This window comes from Platichthys flesus, chromosome 17 (assembly GCF_949316205.1).
Source record: "Platichthys flesus chromosome 17, fPlaFle2.1, whole genome shotgun sequence".
Taxonomy (NCBI): Eukaryota; Metazoa; Chordata; class Actinopteri; order Pleuronectiformes; family Pleuronectidae; genus Platichthys; species Platichthys flesus.
In genome coordinates, this window is record NC_084961.1 from 11942207 (window position 1) to 11957512 (window position 15306).

At 48.5% G+C, this 15306-nt stretch overlaps 1 protein-coding gene across 1 annotated transcript in view; it reads left to right on the forward strand.

Annotated features, from left to right (window-relative positions):
* Positions 1-15306, forward strand: part of rftn1a (raftlin, lipid raft linker 1a) — a 29148-nt gene that overhangs the window by 7290 nt on the left and 6552 nt on the right. Inside the window, exons 2-4 of the mRNA XM_062409620.1 lie at positions 694-845; positions 7980-8163; positions 12931-13039. Of these exons, the coding sequence (XP_062265604.1) occupies positions 698-845; positions 7980-8163; positions 12931-13039 (441 nt within the window). The 5' untranslated portion in view covers positions 694-697. The remainder of the gene's footprint in view (positions 1-693; positions 846-7979; positions 8164-12930; positions 13040-15306) is intronic.

Genomic DNA, 15306 nt, shown 5'->3' on the forward strand with positions numbered 1-15306 from the left:
TTCCTTGTGTTCCAAGACCACCCTTGGATCGACATGTATATTGGTTACAACATTTTTCTCTCCTCTCCTCTCCTCTCCTCTCCTCTCCTCTCCTCTCCTGCCCCTCTCCTGCCCCTCTCCTCTCCTCTCCTCTCCTCTCCTCCTCTCCTCTCCTCTCCTCTCCTCTCCTCTCCTGCCCCTCTCCTCTCTTTTCCTCTCTTGTCTTCTCCTCTCCTCTCCTCTCCTGCCCCTTGTCTGTCTCGTCTCATGTCGCTACGCTTGACAGGGCAGGAAATCAGTCTCATTTCTGCTTTAATTCGTTCTGATCAAACATGTCGCTCCCAATCAGCCCTATGTGATTAGGAGATGCCCGTATCGCAGCCCACCAAGCAGGTAGTGGCTGGCACTCATATTTCAGTGTTATTGAAGTGTGTGTGTATGAGAAAGATGGTGTGTATCAGAGAGATGCCGTGTGTGTGATAGATTGTGAGTGTGTGTGAGTTGAATGCACGAATTCTTTCCAACAGCTTGAGCTCGCATGTGAGCAAAAGCATTTCTATCACACTTGCTCTAGTCTATTGGAAGTGCTAATGTGCGCTGTATATTTAGAAACTTTATCTATTCACTGTCTCCCAGTGAAATCTTCTCTAGCCCCCTCCTTTTTTCTCTCTTTATCTCCCATGATATTTTACTCTCCTCTCTTCTCCATGACAGAGACATGGGGTGTAGGCTGCCTAAGCTGCGGAAGGCAGAGGAGAAGCGAAGCCCGGGAAACATCTACTCCACTCTCCGACGGCCTCAGGTGGAGACTAAAGTGGGTGTGTCGTACACCTACCATTTCCTGGATTTCCTGTTGGGGAAAGAAGGTATGAATACTGAAACTATTTAAATTGACTCTCAAAGGCCTTTGAATGATATTCTACATATTTCTTCTTTACTCCTTTTTTCCTTGTCCTTTTCAAGAGATTGGTCTGGACCAATGAAAACCTCTGCGACATGTACTTCACTCCCTCACTAACATACTTGAAAATGTATTACTACTTTCAAAGATGGTGAACATAAATGTGACGTTTCCTTAGTTTCTTAATAATTTTGTTAGTTTAATCCAACTACTGCTGGTCTCCAGATAACCTTAATTATCTTTAAATGTTTTTATTTACAGGTCGAGATTTAAAGCTTCTCTAATGAATATGTCTGTATTTATGCAGCAAAGGTGTTATAGACAAATATACCCCTAATTATCACCCAACCGGAAAAGCTCTAAACTAAAAGGCTCTAAAAACCTCTGTGCACCACCGACTAATTTATAATTGATTACATATTGCAACTTTACAGTGGAGCAAGAGCCAGATAATTCCCCCAGGAGCTGGTGGAGACCAAACCAGAGGTACAAACAGATGGAATGTCAATTTTTTGTTTGCCTGGCGGCCTGAAATATGATTTTAAATGATTGCTGCATTAGCCAAATCAACTTAAGTGACAACATGTTGTACACACTGCTGTGTTCATCCCAAAACAAATGAGTAATCTCAGGTATATACTAATTTTACACACTCAGTTACCCTCTGCACCCTCAGCTATTTCAAAGTATCTCCATAAGGTTTACGTTTTATTTCCTTTTATCTTTAAAAGGGTACAGTTAAATGTTTAATCATGTTCAAAATGATTAAAAAAACACTGATCATATTGTCACATTTCAATTTAAATCTGAATATCGTGTTCCGTTCATCCGTGGGATTAAGGCTAACCCCCTTGATTAAGTGAAACCAAATGTTCTCTCAAATAAAAAAAAAGAAGAAATGAGGTAATATTGACAGTGTGTACTAAAGCCCTCTCAGTGCAGTGCTCATCAGCTTCTTTGCTTGATAAGAATCCAAAATATCTACTAATCAGACCTCTAACAGTGAATGAATGAGGGACAGGGGACACGTCTCAACTGAAAAGAACAAATGCAGCAGCCAAGCTTCTTTCAGATATGATTCACATTTGTCCCAGTTCCAGTCATGAGGAGGGAACAGGCTTCAAGGAGCGATTCTCCACATTTGGGAAAAATCCAAAGCAATTTGCAGGATTTCTTTTTAACCGATCACCTTTATTTCTTGTTTGAATGCACAATATGGTTGTGGAGTCAGTTAAGTTTTCTGTTCTGAAGTCTGCTCCCCTTTGTCATCCCGAAGCGTCGCCACACTGTTGGTGTGTGTTCCACTCATAAAATAGCCACAGATGCTGTTCCAACTTTTACCAGTTACATGAAATGTTTAGGTCAGCAACTCTTGAGCAATGTGTTTCTCTTCATGTTAGTATCCCGAGGGCATAAAACGGCTTAAAAGCTGAAGTTGTGTCTGTTAGCGGCTCCTGTCACACGGAGTTCAAAGAGTTGTCTAATTCTCAGATTCAGCTATGTTGTACATGGTGTAGTCATGCCCTCCATCTTCCCCCTGCCTCTCCGTCACACAATGACAATAGAGTAACGCTGATGTGTGATTGCATGCTGTCTTCAGGACGCAAATATAAAAAAATGTGGGTGTGTGTTTGTGTGAGTGTGCTTGCAGCGTCTTGAGAGTGTTTGATGAGAATCCTCTAGAGGCATCTGGTTTTCTAAAAATACAAATTCTGCCATTGTGTTGGTGTGGATGTGAGGAGAGGCGAGGAGAAGAAACAGATAGAGCTCAAGCAACAACAATAAAAAAAAGCCTATATTTCCTAATGGCCTAATGTTTCTACAAGCCGGCGCCATGCTCTCCACCAGCCGACAAGCTGAAGCAGGTGCAAAGTGACTCATTGAAGTCCCTTTTAGATGCATTTTCAATGTAACACTGTAACAGACAGCAGGCGCCGCACCACGGCCAAGTGGCAGCGGCCTGGTTGCCAGTCGGCTTCATTTTCAGCCAGTCCTGTCGTGTTTGGCAAATGGGTTGGGTTGTAGTGTTGGCACAGAGAGAGAGATCTGGCAACCCAAAGTGGTGGTGGTGGTGGTGGTGGTGATGGTGGTGGTGGTGGTGATGGTTACCAAAACACACAATGGACTTGAGTTTTGCTCGTCTTTCTTGGTCCTGAAGGCAGCGGCAGATAAATGGTCCAATCACATCGGTTGCCGTGGTGGCAGGAGCACCAAACATGTACAAGCACAGGGAGACCACACACACACACACACACACACCCACACACACACCTATGCAGTCAGGGCGGCTCATTCACACTCACACAAAGCACTTTATAGCACTTAGTCAATAGAGTTTTTGTTATCTTGCAACAGGCAGGTAGGTCGTTTATATGGTAAATTCAATGACACCACCTGAGCTGCCTTAAGATGCCTATACTCGGTATTTAGGATAAACACGGCCACTAAGAATTGATTGTGTGTGTGGGTCGGTGTGTGGGTGTGTGTGTGGGTGTACGCCTGCCTCTCTCTGTCTCTTTCCCTCTCTCCATTTGTGATAGAGAGACCAAGAGAAGTGAAGGATTCCTGAAGGATTATCTGATTGTTTGTGGAGATTGAGAGACCTCATTCCCAGCAAAGGGATTTATTTGTATTTGCGTGCGAGTGTGTGTCTGTGTGTGTGTGTGCGTGTAGGAGGCAGATAGAGGAAACTGTATGTCAGTCCATGACATTGAGGAAACCCACGGTCAAATCCAATGCTTTAATTCAATTTGGCTTCCATTAATATTATTATTTCCCTGCCAGCGTGACATGACGACTCCTACACGGTAATGAAAAACAACTGGTGACCCCTCCAAGGTATTTGAGACGAGACGGCTGCTTATTAAACTAACTTGCGTTCTCAGGAAGAGGAGCTTCATGATGCGACTGAAGAGCAGCAGCGTGGATCGGTTTCTAACTCCACCTCTGACCGGCGAGGGATGAATCACCCCCGAAACAATGCGTCTGATAAAATAGTGTCAGCTCCACCAAAAGCACGAGCTGAAAAGAAAAATATTTCCGTTTGACTAAGCCCGACCTGCTCACGCTGGGTCACGGCAACCCTGTGGTGAATTCAGGGGGGGGGATGAGGATGTTTCAGGCATTTGGCCTGCGATTCACACAAGGACAATTTATTTGATTCTTCAGCCCCTTCTCATCATATGACCTGAAACCCATGTTTTATCCCGCTGTGCAGTCTCGGTTCTCTCGAATCGACCAATGTGCTGCACCCTGACACATCAGGCACCTTTATGAAAAGTGCCCCGATCTCCATTATCCCCCGTGTAACATTGATTGGCTACCTTGACATGTCAGCATGAATGTGGAATATGAAATGCAACAGCCATGTGTGACATTTTAATCCAACCTCCTTTGTGTTCGAGGCTGTGCGCGGATAATGAGCAGAGGAACAGAGAGAGAGAGAGGGAGAGAGAGAGAGCGAGTGCGGAGAACGTGAATAGAAAAGAGGGAGAGAGAGAAAAGCAAAGTAGAGAGGAGGAAGAATAAAGTCAAGGAGGTGTAGCCGAGAGCTGCGGGTGAGGGAATGAACAGAACGTGAAGAAGCGGAAGAAAAAAAAAAGAAACAGCGTCTGGGGAGGGTCGAGCGAGAGAGGAGAGCGGGAGGTGTGAGAGCGAGCGAGTGAGTGAGCGAGCGGGAGTCAGGAATCTGCGGATGTGTGAGGAGGGAAGCGAGGTGTGACGCCGTGTGACTAACGCCGGTCTCTGGAGCAGACAGCGAGGAGCTGAACTCTGCTGATGACTTTCTGCCGCCCTGCAGGGACGGAGACCCACTCGTCTCATTAAAACTTACAACATGTGTCTGATGCTCACATGTCTCAGGCCTGTGATTGTGTCAGTGTTTGCGTTGGTGTTGCACTGTGTACCCAAAGGGAAAGTTCATTTTGCTCATGTGTGTATACTGTATCTTTTTGTGTGTGTGTGTGTGTGGTGTACAGGTATTACTAGTAATCTGTGTACACATTCACATTATAACCCTAACCCACAACATACATCATTACATTGTAAGGTGAAGCCAGGTTATAGGGTTAGGTCAAGGTTAGGTTTATCTTAAGGTTTTGGGTAGGGTTAGATTAAGGATTGTAGTAACTATGGTTAAGGTTAGACCCAAAGTGTGTGTATGTGTGCGCGCGTGATCCACACCTTATGATAGATATGTCTTCTGTTGACAAAGTTGATGCATTCCTTCTACCCCCCCCATGATATATGTTTGCCACCTGAATCTGTGTGTGATGTATTTGCAGGCGAATCGCAAATCCATCATTTTGTGGCATCTGCACTTTTCCCCTGCAAACATTTCTTTTCATGAAAGATTGTTGAAAAGGCTGATCTGACATCGCTCAAACCATTTTTTTCCGGACATTTTTATTTTAAGTGTTCCATTCCTTTTGGGCGAAGAGCCTGCAGAGCGTGCCAGCAAAGATGGCAGAGAGCTGCTATGTGTCAAAAGTGAGCCAGACTAGAATTCACACCATCACAAGTACATGGTACTGTGTGCGCCTCGAGCGCCGCACTCTGTTCTCACCACAGCAAACCTTTTTTTTTTCCCAGCTTGTATTTGTCAGCTGCCTCTGAGACATTCGTGTAAAGGAGGCGCTCTGTGGAGATCAGACCCCATTTGACAAACCTCGTATGCTGACCAACTACTGTCATAGCCGGTGGCTACATTCCCCAAACCGCGGGGGAGCTCCCGACTCCAGGAAGTTGATTATTTTATAGTCAACTGTTTTTGGCACATATCCTCACGTAAAACCTCTGCAAGTCATTAGAAGGCTATTTAAATAAACGTGAACCTCCACCAGGCACAGGGATAAGCCTTGAGGGTGGCAGTGTGAGTAGTAATCCCCACGCATCACCTAGCAGGCTTAGTGCAAACTCTGTCTGCTGTGCACGCACTCAGGCAACACTGGCAAAAAAGAGGGCCCACACACACTCGCCGAGATACCACACACAACCCACCGAATATGCTTTGCAGTCGCACACAGAAAAAATGCAGGGATTGATACAAGGAATTAATAAGGCCTTTGGAAATCGCTATGGGAAGGGGATGACTTCAAGCAGCTCGTGAAATCCAGAGGTCAAAAAGTGAGTGGTCCATCGCAGCACACAGCGGCTGTCATGTGGTCCGAGCTGCGGGTCGAGACGGAAATAGCAGGGGGGGGGGGGATCAACAGCTGAACAGCCGCTCAGACGCTTCTTGTGCCCGTGGAACAATGCACCCTTGGATGTATGCGCCTCTATCTGTTCCACATCCTCACGAACACACACATCACATCACATGCACATACTTCACCTCAGCACCCGCTCTCTCACCCTAAAGAACTTGCACAAACATAAACACACAGCCACTCCGTCACACACACTTCAAACTCTCTAAAAAACACACACGCCTGTGCCTCCCGCGCTCCTCTTTCTTCCGCACACTTCACCTCCGTGCCCTCGCCATAAACCTCCACCCGCCCTTTTCTGCCCTGAGCCGTTCCCATTCTGAAGCGGCCTCCCTTTTCACATCCCTCAGTGGCAGACAGTATAAATGGAGTTGCTTCCCACGCCCGGAGCGCTGCACAACACCCTCATAACTTCTGTGTTTGCGCCTTGCCTGAATTAGCCGCGATGCCTGCGTGTTTTTTTTTCTTTCCGACGGTGGGTGAGCGCCAGCCGTGCAGAGCTAATGACGGCTAATGACTGTTTACGGTGACAGGAATCGCTGTTATCCCCACCAGCCCACCCCCGGTCTCCAGCTGTTATTATTATTATCACAGCACCGCTTTTTGATAAGTCCCCGCAGACACCCGGTTAAGTGTTCGCTCGACGAACAGCTCTCCTGGTTCCAAGCGGTTGATGCCGAGATGATGTGATGGTCGGAATTTCTCTTGGATATTTTTTTATTTTTATTTTTCCTCTCATGGTTTCGCTGAGCAGGGCGCCGGGGGAGTGTGTGTTCATGTGGTCGTATCCATGTGTGTACGCGCCAGATGATGGAGAACAAATTGAAAATGAGATGGCTTGCACATCTCCTGCGTGTGCGTACGTGTGGTTTTGTTTTTGTGTGTGTGTGTCAAGTTAATTTATTCAGGTTATTTTCTTCTCCAGACCCATGCAAATGAGATTGAATGGGAAAGGATGACAAGCATTCAGGCACAGACAGCCTCATCTCTCTCTCTCTCTCCCTCTATCCCAACATTGCTATGCTAACTGCCTCTCTCTCTCTCTCTCTCTCTCTCTCTCTCTCCCCATCTCTACTTTCTTCACCTCTCTCACCTTTTTTCCTCCCATCCTCTTATTTCTCGCTCTCTCTCTCTCCCTCACACACACACACATACACCTGGCTTCACTCAACTATACGGAAGTGCACACAGCCCATACATACACGTGTTCCCTTAAAAGCCTGTGAACAGAGACGGAGAGAGAGAGAGAGAAATAGAGAGAGAGAGAGAGAGCCTCGCCACAATGCACCGACCCCTAGAGGGCGGTTCACGCCAAACATTGCGCCCGCCCTGGTGGATTTGCTGTGGCATGTTGCCGCTATAAGATAAGCTCCACTAACCATTTCCAATGAAGTGAAGGGGTTTTCTTCCCATTGTGTTTGGTAATAAGGTAAACGGCTCGTGTTGGCGAGTGCTGTTAATACCACACGCCCAAAGAAAAACACTGTGACAGCATTGTCTTCCAACCCTTTTGATGTGTGTGTGTCTGTGTGTACATGTGATTGTACTGAATTTTACTTCCCAGTATGTATTGAATAGCATGTCTGCATATGTGTGTTTTCCAAAATCCAGACTGTGCCAGGACAGCGGCTAATAGTCGTGGTGTAATTAGTTTCAGATTTAGCGTGAAGATGCCATGTGTTGTTCGGTGGGGATTAGCATATAGAAACATGCTCTCTGTCTTTCTTCCTTCCTCTGTCCCTGTTTTCCTCTTCTTCTTGTTTTGTCACTCTTCCTCTTTGTTTTCAGCTTTCATCCTCTTCCAAACACCTCGTTACCACTGCCCCTTTTCTCTCACATCCACCAGCAGCCTCACCCCTTCCTGATGACATTGTTTTCCCCCCCCTACGCAGAGGTGCCGGTGTCATCGGTGCTGTGCCTGTCTTCGGTCAGAGAACTGCCGGTTCAGGTCAGGGAGCTCTACGCGCAGGGGTTCGTCCTGGTCGCGGTGCACCCGTTCGTCCACCCCTGCGGCCCTCGCCACGCGCACATCCAGCGCCAGCTCCACCGGGCGGTGCTGGTCCGAGAGACGCCGAGGTACGCAAGCTCACCACACCCTGTTCAACGGCCCCTCTCTACCGAGGCACACTGTTCTGACTTGAAAGATTCACACTGCAGAGAGATTTGATTAAGATGAACGAGATGATTCAGAGGAGATGGGACCCAGCCCGGAGGAAGCCCGGGGCCCCCGTCTGGAGCTAGGCCCAGACGGAGGGCTCGATGGCGAGCGTCTGGTGGCCGGGTTTGCCACGGAGCCCGGTCGGGCATAGCCCGAACAAACTACGTGGCACCCCCCCTCTTTTCATCTCATGGGCCCACCACCTGTGGGAAGACCCGTTGGGGTCGGGTGCGCAGCCACATGGGTGGCAGCGAAGGTAGGGGGTCTCGACGGACCAGACCCGGGCGGCAGAAGCTGGCTCTGGGGACGTGGAACGTCACCTCGCTGTGGGGAAAGGAACCGGAGCTTGTGAGGGAGGTGGAGCGCTATCAGTTAGATCTGGTGGGGCTTACCTCCACGCACAGTCTCAGCTCTGGTACCATACTCCTGGATAAGGGTTGGACTTTATTCTTCTCCGGAGTTGCCAAGGGCGTGAGGCGTCGGGCGGGTGTGGGGATACTCATAAATCCCCGGCTGAGCGCCGCGGTGTTGGAGTTTACCCCGGTAGACGAGAGGGTCGCCTCCCTGCGCCTAAGGGTTGTAGGGGGGAAAACTCTGACTGTTGTTTGTGCGTATGCACCAAACAGCAGTTCAGAGTACTCGGCCTTCTTGGAGACCCTGAATGGAGTCCTGTATGGGGCTCCAGTAGGGGACTCCGTAGTTCTGCTGGGTGACTTCAACGCCCACGTGGGCAACGATGGAGACACCTGGAGAGGCGTGGTGGGGAGGAACGGCCTCCCTGATCTGAACCCGAGCGGTCGTTTGTTATTGGACTTCTGTGCTAGCCATGGATTGTCCATAACAAACACCATGTTCGAACATAAGGGTGCTCATAAGTGTACCTGGTACCAGAGTACCCTAGGCCGAAGATCAATGATCGATTTTGTGATCGTGTCATCTGATCTGAGGCCGCATGTTTTGGACACTCGGGTAAAGAGAGGGGCGGAACTGTCAACCGACCACCATCTGGTTGTGAGTTGGATCAGGGAGTGGGGGAAATTTCCGGATAGACCTGGTAAGCCCAAACGAGTAGTGCGGGTGAACTGGGAACGTCTGGAGGAGGCCCCCGTCCTAGGTATCTTCAACTCACACCTCCGGCGGAGTTTTTCTGGCATTCCTGTGGAGGTTGGGGGCATTGAGCCGGAGTGGGCGGTGTTCAAAGCCTCCATTGCTGAAGCTGCGGCGGCTAGCTGTGGCCTCAGGGTCTTAGGCTCCTCAAGGGGCGGTAACCCTCGGACACCGTGGTGGACACCGGTGGTCAGGGAAGCCGTCCGATTGAAGAAGGAGGCCTTCCGGGATATGATATCCTGGAGGACTCCTGACTCGGTTGCAGGGTACCGACAGGCCCGAAGGGCTGCAGCTGCTGCCGTGTCGGAGGCTAAGCAGCGGGTGTGGGAGAAGTTCGGAGAGGTCATGGAGAAGGACTTTCGGTCGGCACCAAAGTGTTTCTGGAAGACTATCCGGCACCTCAGGAGGGGGAAACGGGGAACCATCCAAGCTGTGTACAGTAAGGATGGGACTCTGTTGACCTCAACTGAGGAGGTTGTCGGACGTTGGAAGGAACACTTTGAGGAACTCCTGAATCCGAATAACACGCCCTCTATGTTGGAGGCAGAGCTCGAGGTTGATGGTGTTTCATCGTCAATTTCCCTGGTGGAGGTCACTGAGGTGGTCAAACATCTCCGCAGTGGCAAGGCCCCAGGGATTGATGAGATCCGGCCAGAAATGCTAAAGGCTCTGGGTGTTGAGGGGCTGTCATGGTTGACACGCCTATTCAACATCGCGTGGGAGTCGGGTACAGTGCCAAAGGAGTGGCAAACTGGGGTGGTGGTTCCCCTGTTCAAAAAGGGGGACCAGAGAGTGTGTGCCAATTACCGGGGCATCACACTTCTCAGCCTCCCTGGTAAGGTCTACTCCAAGGTGCTGGAAAGGAGGGTTCGGCCGATCGTCGAACCTCAGATTGAAGAGGAACAATGCGGTTTTCGCCCCGGACGTGGAACTACAGACCAGCTCTTCACTCTCGCAAGGATCCTGGAGGGGGCCTGGGAGTATGCCCATCCGGTCTACATGTGTTTTGTGGATCTGGAGAAGGCGTATGACCGGGTCCCCCGGGAGAAACTGTGGGAGGTGCTGCGGGAGTATGGGGTAAGGGGGTCTATCCTCAGGGCCATCCAATCCCTGTACTCCCAAAGCGAGAGCTGTGTTCGCGTCCTCGGCAGCCAGTCAGTTTCGTTCTCAGTGGATGCTGGTCTCCGCCAGGGCTGCGCCTTGTCACCAATCCTGTTTGTGATATACATGGACAGGATATCGAGGCGTAGTCGTGGTGGGGAGGGGTTGCAGTTCGGTGGTCTGAGGATCTCGTCACTGCTTTTTGCAGATGACATGGTCCTCATTGGATCATCGGCCTGTGACCTTCAGCACTCACTGGATCGGCTGGTGGCCGAGTGTGAAGCGGCTGGGATGAGGATCAGCACCTCTAAATCTGAGGCCATGACTCTTAGCAGGAAACCGATGGATTGCTTACTCCGGGTAGGAAATGAGTCCTTAGCCCAAGTGAAGGAGTTCAAGTACCTTGGGGTCTTGTTCGCGAGTGAGGGTACTATGGAGCGTGAGATTGGCCGGAGAATCGGAGCAGCGGGGGCGGTATTGCGTTCGCTTTACCGCACCGTTGTAACGAAAAGAGAGCTGAGCCGCAAGGCAAAGCTCTCGATCTACCGGTCGATCTTCGTTCCTATCCTCACCTATGGTCATGAGGGCTGGGTGATGACCGAAAGGACGAGATCACGGGTACAAGCGGCCGAGATGAGTTTTCTCAGAAGGGTGGCTGGCGTCTCCCTTAGGGATAGGGTGAGAAGCTCAGCCATCCGTGAGGAACTCGGATTAGAGCCGCTGCTCCTTCACTTAGAAAGGAGTCAGCTGAGGTGGTTCGGGCATCTGGTAAGGATGCCCACTGGGCGCCTTCCTTGGGAGGTGTTTCAGGCACGTCCAGTGGGGAGGAGACCTCGGGGAAGACCCAGGACTAGGTGGAGAGATTATATCTCAACACTGGCCTGGGAACGCCTCGGGATCCCCCCGTCAGAGTTGGTCAATGTGGCCCGGGAAAGGGAAGTCTGGGGCCCCCTGCTTGAGCTGCTCCCCCCGCGACCCGACCCCGGATAAGCGGATGAAAATGAAATGAGATGAGATGAGATGATTCATTTGGAACCAGCATCGGAGAAAAGCCATTAGGTGACAGCTTCTGCAACTTCATTGTCTGGAAGCCAATTGAAAATCCCATTATCACAAGAACAATTCTGCGCCTCACCTTCTTCTCTCGATGAAAACAGTTGAAACAGTTCCCCTTATGAAAACCACATTCACTCGATCCATGTATTTATCTATCTTAGCAGCACCATCGCTCATACAGTCATGTCGGCTGTTTCTTTAATGTTTTGAGTTGTTTCCCCTATATTTCTCCCAGTGTCGCTGCTTATGGTCTAAGTTATTCCATTATGAAAGTTTCCTTTAATAATTTCGAGTCACAGGCACTAAACGTACCATTTCACAACACGTAGATATTTTCTGGCATTTCCAAAAACATGGGAGTGATCTATAACACATCAACTCTCTCCAGCGTATATCTGATATCAGCTTAGTAGAACTTTATGATAATTTGGTTGTAGAAAATGTCTGGTATAGAGACTGTGTCTCCTGTGGATCAGTCTTTTATATTTTTTCACTCAGAGAACCAAAGTTACACTTGTAAGCTTCCATTTGTTGTCACTTGTTCTTTGCAATTAAAGGAGCTGCGTTGCTGACTCTACAGTTTTAGGCATCCTCCCGAGTTCAATGTGCTCTTTCATTGGGAATTGAACGAATGGTGTGTTACATGCACACACACACGCACGCACTAATGCACAGGCAGGTGCCGGGCTGCTCCTTTGATGCCCCCCCTGCCAAGTGGTCCTGCTGCTTCCTGGCACCTGTCACCGTGGAGACGGCTGATTGCATCATCAGCGCTCGCCAGAGGGGAACGGCGCGCGGAAAGAGAGAAACCCATCGCTCCATCCTTTCATCTCCTTTCTTCGGTGATGGCTGTCCCCCCTTTTCTTTTGTCCTTCCGCGTGCCTTTTTCGTCCCCTCTACTCCGCCTTTTATCTCCCCATCACCGCCTCCCCTTTCATCAAAAACCCTAAAAGTGGAAGAAGAGAAATCTGACAGATCTACTGTTTGAAATCCAGCCGGGAATGTCACTCACGCCTCAGAGCACAAGATATTGGCACGGCCTTCTCACTGACCTCAATCCCAATCTGAAGAGCCATATCTGAACACTCCTTTTATGATGGTGTCGTGCGGCGCGAGCAGAAGGAAATTCAGTCCCTTTTTTCTGCCTAATAAGTCTATTGTGATCATGTTGAATGAGCGCTCTCCTTCAATGGAGAATTCATCCTGTGCCAGAATTGACATTATCTTGCTGCTGCGATCACTCTTGGCAAATGAGAGCACTCGAAGACGAGCATGTCAACCAGAATCCATACAGTCAAGGCTCATTTCCACTGCAATGTTCCTGTGTGCTGCTTCCGCTTCGGCGATAATGAACAGGGAGCAAATGAAGCAAAGCAACGTTTCATAAGAGTGAACAGTCGTTTTCATTTCTCACCCTGTAGTTCAGAGAAAAGCCAGCTGAGGTGGGCCCGACACCGACTGGACACAGATGTGTGTGTGGCGGGTCACCAGGCCGCCGACCCCGAAGTGATCCAGAGCTACGTCAAGAGGGTGAGTCCCACCAACAAACCGAGGTAGTCAGACGTCACACTGTTCATTCTTCGTGGATCCAAGTCTTCCAAAAGCGAGGGTTGGGATAAAAAAAATAATGATCTTTGTTGTTCTGTACAAACAAAGCACTTAGTATTCTTCAAATAGAATCTAGTGGCTGCTTTTCCGACTCTTTGTGAGACTGTAATTTCCAGGGTTGTTGGAATAGGAGTTCAGTAACGAGGCTTCTCTTCGGGGTGCCAGGGCTTCACATTGCTCGACTTATTTGAGGGAAAGGCCCCGCGGCGAACACATGGGACGACAGATCTAACTGAAGCATACAAACCGTCTCAGTTACAAGAAGATGGGAATATTTTAAATCTGTACCTCTTTTTTTACTTAATCCGGTGTGAGAGTAGAAGGAGCGCACTGATCCATCTTTGGTACCCCTTCCAATAAATATGCATCATCTCAGTATTTACAGATATTGAGTGCACAGCCCAAGACTACAGGGCTTTTTGTCCAAATTTAAAATATCCATGGCATCATTTTATTTGGCACCAAACACAGAGTTGGCAGCCAGTTCTTCTTAAAATATGGTTTATTAGTTTTGCACAGTTGTACCCAGATAGGAATATTTTTTTAATGAAATAAAGAACTGTTTCCGTCAGATATTTCTCATCAAGATCCATGAATTATTTTGGATCAATGAAAATGTCCAACAGTTACAGAACATGAAAAAAATTCAAATTTTCATCCATCCTGCAGTCCTGGCCTAATCCTGCTAACTAACCAGCTGACGCAGAGGAAATCACAAGCACCATTTGCTGAACCATCTAGTGATCATCACAGTGAAGCCCGACTCCGATGAGAGGGTTTATAAGATTACAGGTCACTGAAAGTTATGCAAGACTATCGCTAATGGAAAGTCTTATCTTTTCTTGATTCAAAATGAAAAAGGTCTTTCACAAGCTAACGTAACCGGGATTAGGTTTTTCATTCAGGCGAGATAAGGCGGCAAGCCAATAGATTTGTAAGGGCAACACATTGGCTAGATACACCGGATCCCTCCAGAGCGTCCACATCTCATTGACCTCCGATGTCCTGTAACTTTTTTTAATCAGTAACACTGAAAATGCTACATGGCTGCTGGATTGGTTTTCCTGGTTGTTCATCGCCACGTCAGCACACTACAAGGGGGTACAGTTAGTTTAATACAGTGAGTGATTGGTATGGTCCAGTCCAAACGTTAAACATGTTCATACCTAATCAATGCAAAGGCCCGTTTATGTAGAATTCTCTCTTTATTTCTTGGTACATTTTGATATTTTAAACCTCTGGCTGTGTAGCACTAAACGGATGGAGTCGACTCTGCTCACAAAAGGTGCCCCCCCCCCGGCCTGCGTACTTTCCAGGGAAGAAAACACCACGGGGCTCAAAAAAAGCTACAGGCATCTGCCTATAATTGCCTGTGTATGCCATATGCTAACCCACCACCTCGTCCTGACACCCAGAGCCTCTCCAATTCAAATGGAGCAAATTAGATTTTTTTTTTTTGTGAGTCACCTGACTGGAATGATTTTAACAATTCATGGTGAGGGGAAGCGGAAGAAGAAGAACAAGTCCACTTGTGGATCACCGAAGCAGGGTGTACAAAAACATGCAAGGGGGAAATAAACCAGAGAGTGGATCCCAACTAGTTGCATCTGCTGCGACACTATTCATGCTCCCGTGGCTGATAAACAAAAGGGAGGAGCTAGACAATGAATGGAAGGTTACAGTATTTGCGGGGTGAACAATAGTGAGCGTTAACCCTGCGACACACTGCCGGGCCCAGCGTCATCGTTGGCATTTACCAGATGTAAAACTCACTTCTGGTGTCCGCTCATGAATTAGCTAACGGCCCTGCGAAGGGAAATGAAAATGTGCTCTATTGAGAAGATTTGCATCTGAACACCCAGCGAGCACAAAGAGAAACCCTGATTGGATGGAAATGCACATCACTGAGTATAATGTGATAGGCTCCGGCAGCGTGACATGAATAACCAATCAGATCACAGGCAGCCAGAGTTCGAGATAAGAAACCAGGAGCGGTAGCCGGCGGATGGAGTGCACTGGATTTTGTGTGCATGTGGGTAGGTGTGAGTGTGTGTGTAAGTGTCTGGCTGTTTGTGGGTAAAGGTGTTGGTGTGTGGGTAGGTGTGTCTAGCTTTGTGTAGGTGTGTATGTTTTAGCTATGTACCTCTATTTTTTCTGCTAGCTAACAAACTCAATCAGTCTGTGGACAA